This window comes from Erpetoichthys calabaricus, chromosome 4 (assembly GCF_900747795.2).
Source record: "Erpetoichthys calabaricus chromosome 4, fErpCal1.3, whole genome shotgun sequence".
Classification (NCBI taxonomy): domain Eukaryota; kingdom Metazoa; phylum Chordata; class Cladistia; order Polypteriformes; family Polypteridae; genus Erpetoichthys; species Erpetoichthys calabaricus.
Window position 1 is genome coordinate 50570459 of NC_041397.2, and position 22282 is coordinate 50592740.

The 22282-nt window shown below is 37.1% G+C and overlaps 1 protein-coding gene across 2 annotated transcripts in view; it reads right to left on the reverse strand.

Moving 5' to 3' along the window:
- Positions 1 to 22282, reverse strand: part of sms (spermine synthase) — an 844074-nt gene that overhangs the window by 740425 nt on the left and 81367 nt on the right. For both annotated transcript variants that reach the window (XR_007934830.1, XM_051926930.1), the window contains exons 4-8: positions 12869 to 12933; positions 10906 to 11081; positions 10559 to 10715; positions 6388 to 6475; positions 5221 to 5335 (exon numbers count right to left, since the gene is read on the reverse strand). Coding sequence is in view for 1 of the 2 variants with exons in the window: in XM_051926930.1 (XP_051782890.1) it covers positions 5221 to 5335; positions 6388 to 6475; positions 10559 to 10715; positions 10906 to 11081; positions 12869 to 12933 (601 nt within the window). In the remaining variant the exon portion in view is untranslated. The remainder of the gene's footprint in view (positions 1 to 5220; positions 5336 to 6387; positions 6476 to 10558; positions 10716 to 10905; positions 11082 to 12868; positions 12934 to 22282) is intronic.

Consider the following 22282-nt stretch of genomic DNA (forward strand, 5'->3'; position numbering starts at 1 on the left):
TAAGTAATAACCGAACGCTTCCTCAGCCCAAGTAATTACATTCCCTGGGAAGCAATTTCCTACTTAAATACATGATGGGATGTTCCTCACCACCAAAAACTTGAGACAGGGTTTGTGATCTGCTTATCTTCATAATATGCCTCTCTAAAGCATCTCTCCATTTTAATTTCTTCCCTTGCAAAAAGCATATACCATGGTGAATTTTCCTTTATATCCTTGTTGATCTCCTCTAATAGGAGTATAAACAATAATGGTCTCAATGCCAACCCGATTTAATCCCGCTCTCACTTTGAACTAATCAGTTCTTGCTTCACACAGACCTAGAGTGAGACAAGTCATCTTAAAACTATACTGTTGCTACTCTCCCTAAGAGTGATCAAGAATGGTGTTCATGGATTGCCACCACTGAGGAAACCATGCTGCATGACTCAAGTTTTTAAAATACAACCTGGATGTTCCATCCATGCAACACCCAGATGTATTGTGGATGAGACAAACACTAAACACTTTGGCAGAAATATACAACGCTATATTTGGAGACTATTGTGAAGCATGATGGAGGGAGCATCAACATTTTGAACTGCTTTCCTGTCTTTAGGCTTGGACTGCTTCCCACCACATAGGAAACAATGACTTGGGGAGGGGCGGGGGGTTGGGGAAATACAGGACAATGTCAGGGCAGTAGTTCATCACCTGGAGCCTAATAGAAGTGGGGTGACAGAACAAGACAGACAGTCACCCACAATATATAAGCAAATCAACAAAAGGATGGCTTACACAAGAAAATGTGTATTATAAAATGACCAAGTCAGTGTCTATACCTCAAGCTAACTGAGCTGCTGTAGCATGACCCAAAAAGGGCTGTTCATACAAAGTTTCCCTGAAATATGAATGAAGTGAAAGTTTTGTAAGCAGGAATAGTATTATTCATTGTTTGTACAAGTCTTATCAGCAGTCAAGAAACATTTGGTGCAGGTTATAGCTGCTAAAGGCAGTTCTACTAGTTACTAAATACAAGGGTTCATATTCATTTTTTCAGCATGAACTCTGTGTGGTTACATATTGTATTCTGAATAACAAGTACAACTGCTTGTCTATTACTGTGACTTACTTAAATATCAGAGCATATTTATAAGAGAATAATTATTGCAGAAAACCTGTCAATTCCAAAGTGTTCACAAGCTTTATCTGGCAAATTTGTATCTGGACCACAAAGACTTATGAGAATGTTAAAACAAAGCAAAAAATGGTGGACAGCTTGAGCTTTTCTAGGGACAATCAGTACTGAAAATAAAATTTATTTTTATTATCCTAGCAAGAATAGCTAGGATACATTAAACAATTACATTTTTCATAAACATTTTTCTCCTCCATCTTCAGAAGCTCTCACACTTCAACTTTCTCATTGTGTGGTTTTGCTTAAGTTCCATTCATTCTTGTTATAATGGAGGATACTTTGGAGATAAAAACGTGATTTCATTGAATATTCAGAAATCACATTGTCTTGTAAAAAAACTGGTACTTAACTGCTTCAACAGGTTATCCATCAAGACGTGCTCACTCACACTGGGCCAATTTAAAGCTTCTAATTAACTTAACAGAAATATCACTTGGGATGTGGGAGGAAATTGAATTAAACAGGAAAATCCCACTTTGACACATGTAAAGTAAGGACACTGTATCCCAGGTATAGTACTGAACATGGATTAGAAAAGGTGTGAAGTAGTATAGCGCTGGATGCTACAATGCCTTGTTAGCCTTCACTAGATCAGATTTATACCTATCTAGTTTCTAAAACATCTTAAAAAATTTCAAGTAGGACTCACATTTGCCAAACCTATGAACTTTACTTTTGCCTCTAGTTTTGTCATTTGTTAATTATTTATATAAAAGATTATATGTATGTCTTATTGATTTGCTCTACATCAACATTCGCCTTAAAATTCTGACAAAGACAGATAGGATATCATGATATTCATTTAAAAATTACTAATAATGCTCAGACCTTCATCACTGCTCCTAAACTCATAGGACTGAGGACTATTGATCGCAGCCAAAAAAAAAAAAACAAAGTATAGAAGTATACAAGGAATTCTCGATATCCTCACTAGATGGCGCCCATACCATAATAAAAGCAGCAGTGAAACACTTCAGTTGAATGTGCCAATGGGATAACTGCAAAAAAGCTCACCCTGACTTAAAAAGCACAATTTTAAAACACAAAGACCCTGTGTTTTATTTTTTGAGAATTTTGTATAAAGAAGTAACACTGAAGATATTAGGAGAAATTATTTAATCATGAAAAATAATTATAGTGAAGTTCTTAATTAATTTGCCAGCAATTAGGTTTATGTAGTTACCAAAATTATGCATATTCTAGAGTCAGAACATAAAGTAATATGTGCATAAAAACAAAATAGCAGCCATCTTTCATACAGAGGTCCGTAGGAAACAAATTCCTGTCATGAACTGTTCGATCTCTTGCCATCTGGTAGGAGTTACTGCTCCATAAATTCAAGAAAATCAAAAATGTGCAATAACTTCTTTCCAAATGCAGTAAAAACTGTTACAACTCTTTGTAACATGCATAGAACAAGCCAGTTTTTATACACATAATGTATTTATTTTATGTTGTACTATTTAGTTGACTATTTTACCAAAGTATTGGTTGGACTTTGTGAGTATTAGCACGGTCATGGTTTACTTTTTTGTATTTTTTTCCATCATATACACATTTTTTGGTCTTGACTAATGCAATTTCGTCCCACTGTATTTTAGATATGGCAGGAATAACAAAACTTGAACTTAACTTGAGATTTGTTGCATATTTGCGAATCAATAATATGATTGCCAAATTTTAATGAGTTTTAGTTAATAATTTCACACTGTACAAGAAAATTGTCAAGACCATGAACTGCTGCCAGTCTACTGATGTTCAAGCATATCCTGAGCCACTACTCTACAAAGCACTTTGAAACAAAACATGCTTAATTATATTGCTCCTACTGTAACATATACGGAGAATATATAAATATCATGAATTTTTTAAAAACATGTACTAAGGTCTAGAGAAAACTTACAAAACACCTGTGAATTCGGTTTGAAGTTTCCTTTTGCTATCCTATCTAGGTTACTGACCTATTATTTATTTACTTACTTTTAAATGTCATCCAAATCCACCTAGTTTGTTTGTTTTTTTTTTGCTTTTTTAAATAATCTGTGAATAATTTTCTTAATCCGAATAAGGAACTCGGGGATCAGGCGTACTGGGAGTAAGGCAGGAAATATTGCTGGCCATGGCACCAGTCAGTCACAGGGCCCCCTCACACACATGAGCCTACCTAGAATCACCATGTAACCTGCATGTCTTTGGGTATGAAGACGGAAAACCAACATATCTGGAGGAAGCTTCCATATTGACAATGACCAGGTGTGAGATCTCAATCCAGAACAATGGATCCCATTACGCAGCAGTGCTAACCACTGTGATAATTTTTAGTTAACATGACACACTAAGAAAATTACTTTCAGCTTCATCATTGCAGTCTTACGCCACACATTACAAACTGTAAATTATTAATATGAAGGTTTCCAATACTGATGTTGGGTATATTAATAATAAAGGAATTAATTTCTACCCCAAACATCCTGAGAAAAATTGGTGGATATTTTTTCCCTATATAGAGCTATGAAAACTAGGACAAACCGCCTTAAAAACAGCTTTTATCCGAAAGCAATCATGGCCCTGAACTCAAAATAAAACTGCTCTATATTATTCTTCCAATGTGCAATATATACCTTAGGTCAACAAGTGCAATTTGTATATTTATTACTATTCGGTTTGTTATTATATTCTGTCTTTTTGTCATTTTAACCCTTATTCCTCACACTGAGTTGATTGCACCTTCAATTTCGTTGTTCCTTTGTAAAAGTGACAATGACAATAAAGATCTATCTATCTATCTATCTATCTATCTATCTATCCAGAAACCTCTTTTCCTTTAATGAGAAGGCTACACCCAAAGTCTAATAAGCAAAGGTAACAGCAGAGCTGTATTAAATGGAAGAGGATAGATGGCAAGTAGATATTTGTATTTTTTTCTTCATTATTAAAAATAAAAGCATACAAAAAAAATGTGAACGTAATACAACAGATAATAAATGAAAAAATATGAACCTCAACCAACTATACCCTGACACATAAATCTGAATTTGAATACTGCTTACTGTACTTTTAATTTCCCCACCTCCCAGATCTCTTATTTGAAAACCAAAAATAACATCCAAAACAATATACTCTGATGATACCATCAAAGGCAAAGTGTATTAGTACAATTAACATAATGTTAAACTATCATTTAACAATGTAATATTTCAGAATTAGAATAATAAATGTATAGAGATTAAAAAAAACAAACAAAAAGTAGTCATCACTTGAACTAGATGTTAAATTTTCCACCCATCAATATATGATTTGAAGCTTCTTATTCTATTACAGGATCAAGGAACTACAGACCGACACTTGGAGCTAAGTCGGTTACATGCAAAGCTTTGGGATGGGCATGTCAGGTGAACTCAGAGAAAAACGTAAGACAACAGAGAGAGAGTCACTCAACTGAGAATGAAGTCAATGTGCCTGGAGTTGTGAGGCACAGCGCCAGCTCCAGATCCAAATGGCAAGGTTGGGGCTTAACATGGTGTTTGGAAGTACCTAGCCATCTAAATGACCCTCCTGGAGGCGGCCCTACAGAGGTAGCTGTACTAACTGTTGTGCTATTATGCCAACCTAAGTTAAATTTTATTGATTGGCAATTGTTTTTCCAACCAGTTAACTTTATGTGAATATGGAAAACAAAAACATATTGATGTGTAAGTCTACCATCAATGAAATGCAATTCTGCACTAATTTTCTTTTACACAGAATAGGTCTAAAATTATATTACCATATAAAAATAATACAGTAAGTTCTTTACTTTTCACTCTTTTCTATTTTATAAAAGAGCCTTACAGGGTTACCACATTGATAATAGCTGGTCAATAAATGGCAGGTTAAGTAATTGACCATTTTTCTTAATTCCTGACAGCTAAGGAAATACTGTCAGATGATGGCTGAATTTAATTAACTACAACAGCAGAAAATATTTCCCTTTTTTATGTTAAGTTTAACATGTGCTAGCAAATTCAAGAAGGATAAAAAGTGCAACAACATTTTGTCCTCACCTTCCTCTGGAGCTGTTGAAATGGGTACCGCAGTCAAGTCATTTATAACATAATCAAAAGTCTTCCCCTCACTCACATATTTCTTTAAAACAGGGACACAGTCTTCAACTAAAACCTTACAAAAAAAGATACCTTTTTAAATAACTATTCAGAAATGTACAATAGACAAGAATACATTGCACAGCCATCTACAAAGTAAGGATTGTAAATTGGAAGAAGTCAAAAGATATCTAAAAATCCCAAAAATTCAAGAAATTAAAATGTGCATTTTGCCTCACATTATTTGTGAGATATATGTCCATCCTCAAAGCTTTTATAATATACTTACTGTAATGTAGTCAAATATGTACACCCAACAATTCTGAAAATTATTTATTTCACAAACTGCTGTAAAAAAATATCAGATTGTGACAAATTCCTATAAAATGTATACATTTATATATTTTCTTTATTAGTTTCATAGTTTCAAATGTAGTTTTTTGTCTCCCATCCTAAAATCGAATACAAATGGGAGAAACATTGAAAATTTTGTGGTAAGCTGTCAACTGTATTCACTATTTTGATCTATCTTACCACATTCATTATTTTTTACCAACTAGAAAACTAGCACTGCTTGTGGGTACACCTGTGTATCTTTTATTCCCCAAAAACATCTCTCTAATAAGCCACATGGTCCCTGTTGGCATGCTGACACCTTGTTTATGAAATACGTTGTGCAATCTTGCCTGAGATCTCAGGAGTTTTCCATCTGTGCTGTATGTCCTAAGTCACGCAGCTAAAACAATCAGCTGATGTGCATTTTATAGAGTTGATAAAGTTCCTTGTGGTCTTCCTTTTTTAACAGGGTTGTTTCATTTGGATAAACCAAACTTCCTCTTTAATATGCACTATACCCTAAAGGTTCTACTCAAAATTTCAGTTACACAGAAACAAGCCGGAACAAAATGTAATTTTGTTACTAATTCTTTGTACCATTTAATATTCTATGTATACTTTTTTGCACAACATTCTATGATTAATAAATTGAATGGAAAATGTCCAAAGACTCAATTTTGTGAAATCGCTTGAACTAAGTGATTCTACCCTAAAAATATTTCTACAGATCTTCAAACCCCCCCCACATCATGCCTAAAATGCAATGTTTATGAAAAAAAAAAAATACAATACCTGGTAACAGTCTCCTGTGAGATTGTCTAAGACGTCTCCACATGTTCTGCGCATGTGTTTCCGACATCCATCTATTACCATTTGGTCAATGTAAATTAAGATTAAGGAATTAAATTAACATCTAATCTGGACAAGAAATAAATTTAGCGTTGGAGCAGAGCTACTCCAGAATTGCAAGTTCTCTTCACCCATTCTGTTGGGAGAACTCCTTTCCTTGAAGAACTCGCCTCTTGAATTAATTAATAATTAATCAATCAATCAATCATGTCTCTAGCAAACTGCAGCATCAGCATTAGGTTAATCTCAATGCGGTCTGTGACTCCATTTTGCAAAATCATTGTCAATACTGACCTCTGAATATATTTTGAAATATTTTCTAATCAGTCGCAGATAGTTAATACTGTAAGTGCATGCAATTCATAACTGGTAGCTTTCATATTGGGTTAAGTTTTCTTGCCATTAACTATGCTATTTACTTTTAGATTTTTTTGTATACTTTGGCTGCAGACTAAAAAGACCAAAGCACCCAAGGAGTTCCAACAGCTTGCACGGTCTTGTTGACTCATATCAAAATTTTCAAAGATTATTTGAGGTCACAGCAATGTTTCACTTAATCTTTGTCTGCTTCAGCCCATTTCGTGTCCAAATACACTGGAGATAATGGGCCTAATTAATAATGACAAAGAAATAAATTTGGCACAAAGCTAAACTGCTTTTTAAATGTTGGTTTCAGGAAAATGCACAGCAAAGAAAATGGTTTTAGTTTTAGCTATCAAAACTACAGGCTTAGTCACATACATAAAAGATCATTGTGGATGATAGCGCTCAGTTACACTTCCTGAAACTGTGAAAATCAAGATGTGGAACACTAGCATGTCTGTAGATTTTTATAGGGGGAATGTTTGATACTGCATCTTCTTTCTGCTAAACACTATATACTGTATTTCTATTATTATGTTCCTTTCTGTTCCAGGAAAATCACCTGAAACTGGTGTAAGAAAGTGGGCAGAGTGATGTGAACATGGCTTATGTCAAGCCCAGGTCACAGGATTGAACAAATCTCAACAAAGATGACACTTAGCATATGTTGCAATAACTGACAAGTGAGCTCAAATCACAAGTTACCTACACTAATCTGCACCTTGTTATTGTATTTCAGACTTAGATTTATTCAAAATTATTACATTTTCAGGCTAAATCATGTAGAAAGAGACCTGTTTATCGTAAGCATAACTAGAAATTGATATTTTAATGTTAAACAGCTTAATACTTGTGGTGTGAAATTTTGCATACAAGTTGATAAATATTTTGTATGCCCTTATTTGTAACTTAGGCAAAGCAATGTAATATTAGTATTACAATAGTGAGAAGCATTCATGCTTACCCCAAAATAAGTCTAGGATAATGACTTTTACGACAAGGTTGGGGGTGGGGGAGTGCCTCAAACAAATTTGGCAAATGATTCTCTTCTGGACTCTCTCAATCAACCTCCACAGAAAAGCCAGACTGCCTAGCTGGCAAGCTTCACCTTAACAAATGGTTTTGGGGGAAGGTGTGAAGGTATTCTGTGCCCCATTGTTCTGAAGTATGGCTGTTTGGAATTGGCTTGTATCAGAAACCTTTAAGTACCATGACACCCTATTGGCTCTAGGGGTTGGACAGAAAATCTATAAATTTGCTTGCTTTAAACCCCGCCCCCCCCCCCCCCAACTGAAAAAGGAGCATCTCACACACCATGAAATGAAAAGGACAACACAATGAAGAGCACAGCTCGGCAGGCATATTGAGACGGGCATGCGGCCTGTTCTGAAGAAAGCTGACCAAAAATGAGGACTTAACTAGAGACATTTTAAGTAACTAACAAGTCTGTGTGCCACCTGAAACTACACATCACCATTTATCAGGTTGTATGGTTGCCAATATTCAAATGTACTTTGCATGTTGTTATTTATGAATATTATCAATATAACATTATTTAAGTTGTAACTTAACTCCTGCTTGTCTTTTACTACACCTAATTGCCTGAGGTTATAGATGTAGAAGGAAAGGTGAGGAGACGTTATATGGTACAATACTTATAAACAGTGGTCTGTGAGATTTGAGGCATTCTGACAAAGGCTACATATTAATAATACAAAAGGGGAAAGTACCAAGACAAAACAAAACTTTAGCCTGAACTCAAAATTAATGAATATATTTGTTGTAAAAGCAGGGACACTGATCCCTTATGATCAAATAACTAAAATCAATAATGTTATACATGTAAAAACTGCACTAGGCAGGAAATATTGAGTATAACCAAGAAAACCTGAACCTTGAGTCAGATTGTGGACTAGATAATAAAAAGTATACCATATTGTGTAAAAGACATGTTGGCATACTTGACCCAGATAGTACAGTGGTGTGAAAAACTATTTGCCCCCTTCCTGATTTCTTATTCTTTTGCATGTTTGTCACACAAAATGTTTCTGATCATCAAACACATTTAACCATTAGTCAAATATAACACAAGTAAACACAAAATGCAGTTTTTAACTGATGGTTTTTATTATTTAGGAGAAAAAAAAATCCAAACCTACATGGCCCTGTGTGAAAAAGTAATTGCCCCCTTGTTAAAAAATACCTAACTGTGGTGTATCACACCTGAGTTCAATTTCCGTAGCCACCCCCAGGCCTGATTACTGCCACACCTGTTTCAATCAAGAAATCACTTAAATAGGAGCTGCCTGACACAGAGAAGTAGACCAAAAGCACCTCAAAAGATAGACATCATGCCAAGATCCAAAGAAATTCAGGAACAAATGAGAACAGAAGTAATTGAGATCTATCAGTCTGATAAAGGTTATAAAGCCATTTCTGAAGCTTTGGGACTCCAGCGAACCACAGTGAGAGCCATTATCCACAAATGGCAAAAACATGGAACAGTGATGAACCTTCCCAGGAGTGGCCGGCCGACCAAAATTACCCCAAGAGCGCAGAGACGACTCATCCGAGAGGTCACAAAAGACCCCAGGACAACGTCTAAAGAACTGCAGGCCTCACTTGCCTCAATTAAGGTCAGTGTTCACGACTCCACCATAAGAAAGAGACTGGGCAAAAACTGCCTGCATGGCAGATTTCCAAGACGCAAACCACTGTTAAGCAAAAAGAACATTAGGGCTCGTCTCAAATTTGCTAAGAAACATCTCAATGATTGCCAAGACTTTTGGGAAAATACCTTGTGGACTGATGAGACAAAAGTTGAACTTTTTGGAAGGCAAATGTCCCGTTACATCTGGCGTAAAAGGAACACAGCATTTCAGAAAAAGAACATCATACCAACAGTAAAATATGGTGGTGGTAGCGTGATGGTCTGGGGTTGTTTTGCTGCTTCAGGACCTGGAAGGCTTGCTGTGATAGATGGAACCATGAATTCTACTGTCTACCAAAAAATCCTGAAGGAGAATGTCCGGCCATCTGTTCGTCAACTCAAGCTGAAGCGATCTTGGGTGCTGCAACAGGACAATGACCCAAAACACACCAGCAAATCCACCTCTGAATGGTTGAAGAAAAACAAAATGAAGACTTTGGAGTGGCCTAGTCAAAGTCCTGACCTGAATCCAATTGAGATGCTATGGCATGACCTTAAAAAGGCGGGTTCATGCTAGAAAACCCTCAAATAAAGCTGAATTACAACAATTTTGCAAAGATGAGTGGGCCAAAATTCCTCCAGAGCGCTGTAAAAGACTCATTGCAAGTTATCGCAAATGCTTGATTGCAGTTATTGTTGCTAAGGGTGGCCCAACCAGTTATTAGGTTCAGGGGGCAATTACTTTTTCACACAGGGCCATGTAGGTTTGGATTTTTTTTTCTCCCTAAATAATAAAAAACACCATTTACAAACTGCATTTTGTGTTTACTTGTGTTATATTTGACTAATGGTTAAATGTGTTTGATGATCAGAAACATTTTGTGTGACAAACATGCAAAAGAATAAGAAATCAGGAAGGGGGCAAATAGTTTTTCACACCACTGTATATCTGATGAGAGGTGTAGTCCCCATGGATAGGAAAGGATAATCTATCTTAAAGGGATGCCAAATGAAACAGGAAACACCCTTTGCAAGAGTCTCTTCCACAAATGAGAAAACTCTAACAAGCTTTTTTCCTCAGTCTGTCAACAAATAAAGGATATTTCCACCATGGTAATCATCTTTGGTTTCAACTTGACAACTTCATATAAAATTCCTCCATCTCCTCCTCCAAGAATCAGCACTTCTTTCCCAGCATAATCTTCTTTTCCACTGCCCATAATGGCCTGGGTATATGGCAAGTCACTTTCTGCTAAATCTAGAGAGAAGGAGGGGACAAAAAATACTGAAATGAACATGAACATATAATTATTAATTATATATCACAAATCATAAATTATGTATATTTCAGAAGATGTTTATTCCTACATAACTGTTATAAGAACTGATGTTTCTTTTAAAATGAATCCAGAATGAGAAGATCTAAAAAAAAAAAAAATTTTACTTACTAACATCCCCATTGAGGATAAGAATGTTTCCAAACTGCTGTGAATGAAGAATTTTAATATTCTGATATGGAGAGTCATCATCAAACAAAACTTCATCTATGTCATACTCTACAAGTCTGCCATCTGCTGTAGGCCAGTAGCGATCAATAGCTCCACCTCGGATGAGAGCTGGTAACCTGAGGACGACAGTAATGCAGACATCTGAACTGAGAGAACTGCTGACTGATGCAAACATTCTGCAATGCAGAATCTAGGCAAACGTTGCTTAAACATCATGCGTATCTTTTTACTTTCACAGAAAAAAAACCTTCAACTTCTACATTCATGATTTTAGAGACATGCACATTTCTGAGATTCATTTGTTAAAATACAATTAAAACAATACTGTTACGAGGTCTACAAACTGTGTTAATATGGTTTACCCAAAAAAAAAAAAAGGGAAAAGAAATCTTTTCCAAAATTGAATTCCAAAAATATGTCAAGCAAACTTCAACTCTAATTGGAGGGTAAGTTACTCAACCTGAAGATCATGCATTTGAACTATTTCCATCTCTCTCATAATCAGATCTATAGGGGGAATATAATGTACTTGCCTCCTTCCTCCAGTACGGTTACCACAATTTGCTGTGTTACAAAAGAAAAGCTCCTACAAATTTAAACTGGATTTTATGGTTAACAAAGAATATTTTACATTTAGATTGTCCATAATCGCCTCCATTATGAAAAAAAAATTGGAAATACAAAAATTGAAAAATCTGGCTTTAAAAATATTCACCCTTATTAGTTAAAAAAAAAAAAAAAGAATACTACGCAGTTACTCCTTGTGTAGCTATTATGGCCTTAAATCGTTTGTGGCTGGGGATAACCTGTTTTCCTGATTTAGAAATTGTTCACTTTTCCTTGCAAAACTGCTCCAACTGTTGCAGATTACTATTTGAGTGACAGCATACAGCAATGTTTGGAAATCTACAGCAGAAATGTATTATATGCGATTCAAGTCAAACTACTGAAAGGCGTCTCAAGTAGTTTTCCTTTCTTATTTTAAACTATGCAAGACCTGTTTAGGCTTGGTGCCTTGGAATCACAGTCTATGAATTACTGTTCTGTGTTCTTATCTTTTACAGAACGTACAAAAGATTTTCCATCTGTCTCTTTCCATTTGGTTTCATCCATTTTTCGTTGCTTGTTGAGCCTACGATTCCCCGCCAATAAAAACAACTCCACACCATAAGCCTGCCATCACTATTCACCAGTTTTGGCATGATGTTATGATGTGAAGATTTGCTTTAAACAAAAATCACTCAGGTTCAGTGCTTTTCAACATTCTTTTTTTTAATAAAATGAAGATGGGATTTTATGTGAGATTTGTACAAAAAATGACCTCCTCCTCTTAGTCTCCACTCTGCAATATCAGTGGAGTGCCTGTGCACTGGGTGACAGTTTCTCCCATCTCACTTATCACTCTCTGAAAATTCTTAAGAGTTGTTTTCGGTCCTGTAACTCCTTCTCTGGTCAATTTTCTTCTTGATCGGCTGCAGAGTTTTGGGGCAAGATATGTTCTTCCAACACTCTGGGTATATTTGTCTGTCCTCCATTTCCTGATAACTGATTTCACAGTGCTCTGCGCCGCCGAGAATTGTTGACAGGTGAACTCCCATGAATATATGCCAAGGAAGGGAATCATTATTAAAGCTGGACTTTTAAAAATTTCCTCTAATAATAAAATTCCATTAAAATGAAAGTTAACAATGCAACAAAACATGAACTATGTGGTAGCTTTTAACTATAACAGCAAACTGTGGTAGTGGTCTGGGGAGCTATGCCTACTGTATAGGAGACAGAAAACTCTTGAAATAAGAAAGGCTTAAAGATTTCACAGTTACACACAATTTTCAAATAAATGGTACAAACTGATATACAAGTCTTTAATCATTAGTTGTTCAGTATGCAAAACATGTCATACCTTTTTATCTTTTTAATATTGCTATGCAATAGAGCTTTCATTTTTTCTTCCAGTGAATTAAGCAGCTACATAAAGAGAAAAAAAGAATAACTTAAGACAGAAAAAGAAACAAAACCAAGGAATTTATAAAAACAATTTGTCACAAATGTATGTCAAAAGTATTTTCACTCACTTTCAATAGTTCAAAAACATTTGTCAGACCATATATAAATGTCATACATTCCTGTAAATGGTTTGACAGGACTAAATGTCACGATTGCATAAATTTTTCATATTATAGAAATGATGATTATTATGACTACTATTGCTGCTGCTACTGCCTACTTATGCTATCCAACCATTTTCTGAGAATATAATTGAATATTATCATACATGATTTTCTCCATTATTAGTACTACTTATTATTTCAAATAGAAGGTGTCATTGATAGCCAAGAAATAACTTACTGCATTTTCAGAGTAAGTAAGCACAAACTAAGCTGTTAGTATTGTTTTTTAGTAAACAATTTTGTAAATCTTGTTTGCAAACTGATTTTAATGGTAACAAAGGGCTAGAGGTTATCAGGGAAGTTCTGATAGGCTTTGCTCTGAAGAAGTAAGTTTAGTATTGTTCAAGTCAAAGTTATTTCTTCACAATCACTGCATATATTAATTACATTTGCCATAAAAGTTGTATTCTAAAATGAAGTGGTTTTTATTTTTTTTTTAATAATTTTTAAAAATACATTGTTTGTTCTTGCAGCTTATAATGGGGATGAATGGTACCAGAGTCAACAGGTAAATGCCTTAAAACTGACCAAACATTCCCACTTTGAAGCAGCAAAATTTCTGATTTAAGAAAACATACCTTTCGTGTTTATGAAGTATCTTTGTGAGAGGCAAAGGAAACTATAAATAATTACTTTAATCACAGATTCTTGGGGCTATATTTTCTTGAGGTAAGAACAAATTTCCTGTTTGCTTGCCTGCTCATTGCCATTGTCATGGGAGGAGTTATGACAACTCCAACAAGCCCCCAGCACCAAGTTATATTCTGCTTATAATCCTACTTTTGCAATTCTATTTTTTCCAACAGATGCGCTCAGCCAAGGCTTGTAATAACAGGGAGGTATGCGCTCAAATCATATGTTTATTTTTTCCTAAACAACTCTCACATTTTACCCATTACATCCTGTGCTGTTGTTTTACATAGCCTACCAAGTGAGATTAATGCCAAGTGGCAGCACAGTGAAAACAGCAGTTGAGTTTCACTTAATGTTGTACAAATAACAAAAAATCTGAAGTGAACGGATTACATCTATGGTATTTTTAATAAAAGCCTTAGATTTTTGAAAGATCCAAGTCATGGCATGCATGAGCAGGAAAAAAAGACTAAACTGTGAAGAGCACGTCACCACCAAATATCTGGGCGGCATACTAAAAGCAGCTGCTGAAGAAGCCAGATAACCCCTTTTAAATCCATCAGAAGGAAGTAATATATTTGCGAAATAATGAAATTAGCTTTCATGTAGTGAAAGAACACAAACAATTTTAAGTGTCACTTTTTCAGTTATTATGGCCTAAAGACAGCAATTCACATCTGGGCATCAGCACTCAATGTCAATAAAGGTGCTTGGTGATGAAACTCTAAATTGAACCCACAATCTGGCCCTAAAAGACGCAGTGGAGGAAGACAAGTGGCAGAATGAAGTGCACAGCCGATCTCCTTTTAAAAGGTTGAACGTCAGAACAATTTCTTTGTTTTGTGCTTTTTACATTCTTAAAATGACATGGACACACTGTTTTGCAATATGTATGTAATCTCAAGTCGCGGATCAACACTCAATACCATTTTTGCCTTGAATAAAGGACATATTTGGTAAGTTTTAAGGCTTTTCTAAATAATTGGACTCTACTACCCATAAGTTATACTACAAAAGACAAGAGTTAGCAAACTATTTTTTAAAATTTAGAAAAAGTGCTTCACTTTAGAGTGCAACTTAATGTGGAAAATTAATATACAGTAGACCCCCGTGAAGTTGCGGTTCAGATTTCGCAGCGTCAGTCGATCGCAGATTTTTCTTTAGAACCTATCTAATAATTGTTAGCAGAAACCGCAAATATCCTCCGCAATTGTTATGGTTTTTTTCGCGGCAATACTGTACTGTAGAGAAAACAGAAAGCAACTGTAGAGGAAAACGCTGGGATGGTGAAAGTAGCCAATAGAATTTGAAACTGCAACTCCCAGGAGTCCCTACAGTGGCTCCGATTGGTCTTCTGCTGAGGGTGCTGGGATCAAAGGATGTCAGCGCAGCTTTTAAAAAGGGGGCCGGTGACCAAAAGCAAAAAAAAAAGTTTTTGTAATTTGTGTTTCAAGTTCATGTCTCTCTGCCTGCCTTCTGTTGGGTTATCTGTACTTATTCGTTTTGTCCTGGATCATTTCGTGGTTGGTGTCTGGATTGTCTGCCGTCTGCCTGTGTACATGAGGGCTGTAAGTGGATTCATGGCCATCCTGCAAAGAAAGGAGCGCTCCTGAACCCGTCCACCTGTCTTCACCATCTCAGGAACTAGTGGTAGGACTATCTTTACATTCCCATTCAATGTGCGGATCTGTGGACTATCTATTTTCATCATTACATTTCATCCGTTGCTGTTTTTCATGATTTACTGTGTGTGTTTTGTTTGTGCTTTGTTGTATTTAATGTGTAATTGCCATAAGGGGAACAGGGGTGGAATCGTTGTTTTCATTTACTTCGTTTTCATTACATTCTTTATTTGCTGTTTGATTACCGGTTTGCTTTGTTTTTGTCTCCGTTTGTGAGTGTGTGCGGGTCGGGCCAAGGCTGGGTGCATTCCTGGAATCTCCACCATAAAAATAAATAAATCGCCGTCTTCGACAGTGTAAATGTGAGCGGCACTAGACCACTAAAGCGTTATTCATTTCTCCTTGCTGCTGATTTGACTGTGATGCATCTCCAGCGGAGTGTTCTTGTGTCTTCCGTTTTGTTCCTCTTAACCCTTAAACCACCACAACCGGCTATAGTCGTTTCCCAGTGCAATTTGCGGGCAAGCAGGAGCTGATCAGTCAGCTCACGACCACTGCCAGCCCCTTGTGAGCAGGGGGGCTGAACGCACCCCTAGAAGACACAGACGCTCCTCAAAAAAACCCTCTTAAAATGCTGATAGACTATCTTCACATTGCTCCCTTACTTGCGGCTGCTCTGTTGTGTGATATGCTTCTCGCACGACGCTATGCATACTTAAAAGCTTGAACAGCACTTGTCCTTTTGGCTGATAGCTTTGTTTCTCTCTCCTCCCCCAGACATCCTCTTCTCCTGTTGGGGGTCCCCACTCCCATTGTGCTCCCCTATGGTGTTTGTCTATTCTTTAATCAAGAACTGACCGAATACGGAGCTTGTATTTTACTTCTGAAAGATACATGTTTGTTTGAAGTGTTTGAATAAAGTTCTTGTCTTTACAAACTCTGTGCAATTCTCTGACCCAAGCGTGACACCCTACAGCACTGCAGGCTCACTGTCTCTGGGATTCAGCCGTTGTGCTAGACTAGCCTGCAAGTATCAGCGTTTACCTCTGTGTGCTTGAGTGCAGCCAGTTCAAGCGCAGTTGGCTCTGTGATTTACTGAATTTCATCAATGGCGTCAGTTGCATTTTGTACATATCGTTCCAGTAGTTTTTTTTTTTTTTTTTTTTTTTTTAAATAGTTTTTACAGTTCATTAAGCAATGTGTAAAATGATCAGTGTTGCAGTAATTGTGATGCTCTTTGCATGAAAAGAAATACATGTTCCTGAATTGTGACGTTTAATTAAAGTGCAGCAAAAAAATATTTGGCATCCAGGGATGCATTAACCCCCAAGTATGTGGCGGTTTAAGGGTTAAAGCCCCAAGATGCCGCCGAAACGCCCTGCACCTTCTAAGGCTTCTGGCAATGAAAATGCGCTTGCATGAATTACAGTACACATAGCAGTAACATTGGTATTTTACATTCTACCACTGCGGGAGACATAGCAGTACAGTATACAGGTTTACTAGCAATGATGTCCTTTATTAAAGAGTACCCCGTGCATGTGCACTTCACCAGAAGACATACACACACGGACACATGGATGCACACAGGGGTTTTATTAAAGAGGATGTATATATGATATATATACAATACTGTGCAAAAGTTTTAGGCAGGTGTGAAAAAATGCTGTAAACAAAGAATGCTGTCAGAAATATAAATAATGATTGTTTATTGTTATCAATTTACAAAATGCAAAGTGAGCGAACAAAAGAAAAATCTAAATCAAATCAATATTTGGGGTTACTACCTTTTGCATTCAAACCAGCATCAGTTCTTATAGGTACACTTGCACAAAGTCAGTGATTTTGTAGGATTATAGTCAGGTGTATAATCAACCAATTATATCAAACAGGTGCTAATGATCATCAATGTCACACGTAGGTTGAAACACAGTCATTAACTGAAACAAACAGCTGTGTAGGACGCTTAAAACTGGATGAGGAACAGCCAAACTCTGCTACCAAGGTGAGGTTGTGGAAGACAGTTTCATGTCATGGCAAGATTGAGCACAGCAAAAAGACACAAGGTAGTTATACTGCATCAACAAGGTCTCTCCCAGACAAAGATTTCAAAGCAGACTGGGGTTTCAAGATGTGCTGTTCAAGCTCTTTTGAAGAAGCACAAAGAAACGGGCAACGTTGAGTATCTATCGTAGACGCAGTGGTCGGCCAAGGAAACTGGCAGCAGATGAAATACACATCAAGCTTATTACCCTTCGAAATCAGAAGATGTCCAGCAGTGCCATCAGCTCAGAACTAGCAGAAACCAGTGGGACCCAGGTACACCTATCTACTGTCCGGAGAAGTCTGGCCAGAAGTGGTCTTCATGGAAGAGTTACAGCCAAAAAGCCATACCTCCGACATGGAAACAAGGCCAAGCAACTCAAGTATGCACGAAAACATAGGAACTGGGGTGCAGAAAAATGGCAGCAGGTGCTCTGGACTGAGGAGTCAAAATTTGAAATATTTGGCTGTAGCAGAAGGCAGTTTGTTCGCCGAAGGGCTGGAGAGCGGTACAATAATGAGTGTCTGCAGGCAACAGTGAAGCATGGTGGAGGTTCCTTGAACGTTTGGGGCTGCATTTCTGCAAATGGAGTTGGAGATTTGGTCAGGATTAATGGTGTTCTCAATGCTGAGAAATACAGGCAGATACTTATCCATCATGCAGTACCATCAGGGAGGCGTATGATTGGCCCCAAATTTATTCTGTAGCAGGACAATGACCCAAACATACAGCCAAAGTCATTAAGAACTATCTTCAGTGTAAAGACGAACAAGAAGTACTGGAAGTGATGGTATGGTCCCCACAGAACCCTGATCTCAACATCATCGAGTGTGTCTGGGATTACATGAAGAGACAGAAGGATGTGAGGAAGCCTACATCCACAGAAGATCTGTGGTTAGTTCTCCAAGATGTTTGGAACAACCTTCCAGCAGAATTCCTTCAAAAACTGTGTGCAAGTGTACCTAGAAGAATTGATGCTGTTTTGAAGGCAAAGGGTGGTCACACCAAATACTGATTTGATTTAGATTTCTCTTTTGTTCATTCACTGCATTTTGTTGATTGAGGAAAATAAATGATTAACACTTCCATTTTTGAAAGCATTTTTTGTTTACAGCATTTTTTCACACCTGCCTAAAACTTTTGTAAAGTACTATAATATTATATATGGTTGAAATAGTTTACTGTCAAATAATGCAAAGAGTACGCGACACGTGTTTCGCCCTAATTCTGGGCTCATCAGGCGTACACACTCACTGCACCCCCCTCTTGGGGAATTGAACCTCGGACATCAGCGCCAGAGGGGAATTGAACCTCGGACGTCAGCGCCAGAGGCGAAGCCTCTAGCGTTGCACCACGGTGTGTGGTTCATTCATTTGACAGCATGTAGATCGGGGTAATTACATTCATTGCATTCGTAGTCTGTGTCACAATCTGACTGTATGGGGGAAACACGTGTCGCGTACTCTTTGCAGTATTTGACAGTAAACTATTTCAACCATTCTAAGATCTTTTAAGTCAGTAGCTAGAAAATGCTACTTTGACAGTCCTAGGGCTAGTCATGCAAAAGTCTTTGACATAGTATGGGCATTCATGCATTCCCAATGGGCTCTTCCTGTGCACCACTAAATTCATAGCGAGACATTCAAGAAGCTTCAGCATCACAATAAATCTGAAGGAGTGGTATGAAAAAGGCAATTAAAGAATAACCTAAGAAAGCCAAATGCAAAGTAATTAAAAGCATACATTAGTAAAACCGGAACTTGGCTAAATCAGTATGTTTGCATCCTTCTCTGAGCATCAAAGGCTCAGAAGTCAAAAAATAAACCACATTATAGCACACAGACACTCTCTAGAAAAGAAATTGATTGGACCCCAGAATCAGAAAAAGGAGGCCTCCAAGGTACTGCAAGTACTGTGAGGATGGAGTAGACAGGAGGTTAGCAGAAAATATGCATGAGATGAAGCCTTTCAGAATTCAAAGCTCTTATTTTTAATGTGCACTACCCATGCCCTTAGAAACAACATTCCCTTAAGTGGCAGCATCATACTCTGGGGAAGCTTCTCATTAGCAGAGAATGAGCAATTTGTTAAAGATGACAGAAAAACTAAAGGAGTGCACAGCTGGAATATATTGTAAGGCAGCTTGTTTCAGAACACTAAAATACACACACAGATCCTAAGGACAATGTGATGACTTGAAAATAAAGTAAATATCCCTGAATGGCCCAGTTAAGGTTCCAACACTCCAAACAAGTGATAATAGGTGAAATAACATGAAAATTATGGTTCACAAGAATTAAACTAGAAATGTGAATGAGCCGAAGGAAATGTGAGGGGAGCCCAATAAAACATTAATAGACTTCCATACTTATGCAGGAAGCATATTAGTTTCATGACAAAAGGGGAAACCATTTTTCTGCAGACACTTGCATTTTTTTGTTTCTCTTTTATTGAACACATGAATTTGCAGTTAAAATACAGATTGGAAGAAGTGGTATAAGGAAATATAATTTGTAATTTAATAGCATTATAAAATTCTCTAAGATAATGAATACATTTACAAGAGGCTTACGAGGTATATGCTTTCCAGTATCTTCTGAAACAAGGCCCTAAACAGAAGTCTGGAGAGAGATTTATATATTATTTATATAGTGGCAGATGGCCGGGGTCATTACCTGGCCGGGATGCCTAAAAGGACCGGAAGGTGGCAGGAATAGCTTCTGGGCCACGAGGGGGCAACCGCCCTGGAGCAGGAGAGGACCACGGAAGAAGAACAAAGAGCTTCTGGCCTGTTGGGACCCGTGGCCACCGCCAGGGGGCGCCTTAAGCCTCGTAGGACTTGGAAATAGTTATCTCCACCAAACTCGGCAAGATGGCGGAGGAAACTGCCAGGGATGCCCAGAGTGCTTCCGGGGCAAAGGGCAGCACTTCCGCCACACCAGGAAGTGCTGCCGGATGGACGTCATCAGACACCTGGAGCACATCCGGGCAGGGATAAAAGGCGCCGCCTTCCTACAGTCTGGGAGTCAGAGCCGGGAGTGGGAGCAGGACGAAGCTCACAGGAGGAGAATAAAGGTGGCCAAGGACTGAGACAGAGATATTTGGGGCGATTATTGCTTTGTGCGTTGTGTGGTGTTGTGGGACTGTGTTTATTAATGTTTAATAAACATTAATTATGAAATTGATAAAGAAGTGGTTTCCGACTGGGGGTGTCTGGGCAAGTCTCACAATATATATACACACACACAGTATATTATATATAAACTAAACAGAAACAAACTCAAGTCAGTCCTATGAGAACAGTCATTAGTGATGACCTGGTTTTGTAGTGTACCTTATGGAGAGGAGCTACTGTTTTTACAACAACTTTGTTTCCAAGCTTAATGTATTTGCATTAGTTCTGTAAGTACTGAAGCAGAAGTGATTGTCAGCGATTACACCTTGCCCGTCAAGGTAGAGAACACATCCTGTGCATCTAACAAAGACTGACAATACCATTCTGAAATGTAACACACATGTATAAAATTCATGAATTATGAAATTCCCAATTTAGGAAAATGGTACAAAAATATGCTACACTGATGTCTAATTTCTGTAATTATATAACTTTATAAACAATATTTACACTCAAAACAGGTGAAGTATTAATAGGAACATGTAATTAAGGTCGGCATGACAGCACAGTTATTGTTTTGTTTTGTCAGCTGCTGTGTTAAGATTGCTCATTGTCTGTGTGGTTTTCCTGCTGGTACTCTGGTTTCCTCCCACATTCTAAGCCTATTTAAGTTATCTGGTGACTCTAAAATCGACCTGATATGAAGTGTATACTCTACAACAAACTGCTGCTCCGTACTTGTGCATAATGCCATTGGAACAGTCTGGCAATATACCGTTATAATGCCTCACTGCAATGGCTCTCTTATTCTTTAGTGAAGTCAGAGTTTTCTTTATTTTTACTTTTATGTAATGTTTGTATGCGTTTGAAGGCGGGTGTTGACGTCCATTATAAACAATATTTGTGCTTCTAAATAAGCTAAATTTCATTTGAAACAAACAAAAAGTTCTATCCAACTATGTAAGAACTGAGAAGTGTCATGATTAGAATTGGGCCTACTTCTACAATTTAATAATTGATACTGATGGGAAACAAATTATTCAGAATGATACAGTGGAGGCAAGATCTAACCCAACAAAAGCAGCATATTTGCATTCACTTGCTATCTTTTCACCAATTTTTATGCCCCCTACCCCAATATAAAATTCAGCAACACCTGAACTTACCATTACCAAATGTAAAAACAATAATAATAAATATATGAATATTACACCTGAGCCAAAGACTGTTCCCTGGATGCTGTTTTTACAATTATCATAGTGAAGTGAATTTTTAAACTCCATACAATGAGTAGTAGGTCTGAAGAAGATTCTGTCAGTTTTAAAACACAGACTATATAAAAACTTGTCTCATGATAATTGGCAGTTTACTACACCTACAAATTTTTAATGTAACACTAATTTTTTTTCTTCAAGCTGGAATTAAAATGAAGAGGTTAACAAAGCATATTACCCGATTTTAATGCCAACCACTCACAAAAATGTAAAATATAGCTACATAATATGAATTTCATTGAAGTATATTTCTTCTCCTTTTCTTTTCCTTTTCTAGTTGTAACAGTCATATTGATGCTTTTAGTACCTTCAGCCCAATCCATGCATTTGATCATGGCTAGCTACACAAACTGTGGAACAGTATCTTCTCCTCATATTGGTCCTTATGTAGGCCTTCTAACCACTACACCCTTCAACCAAGCACATCTATGGAGTTTTGCCTTGATTTTTTATGAAAG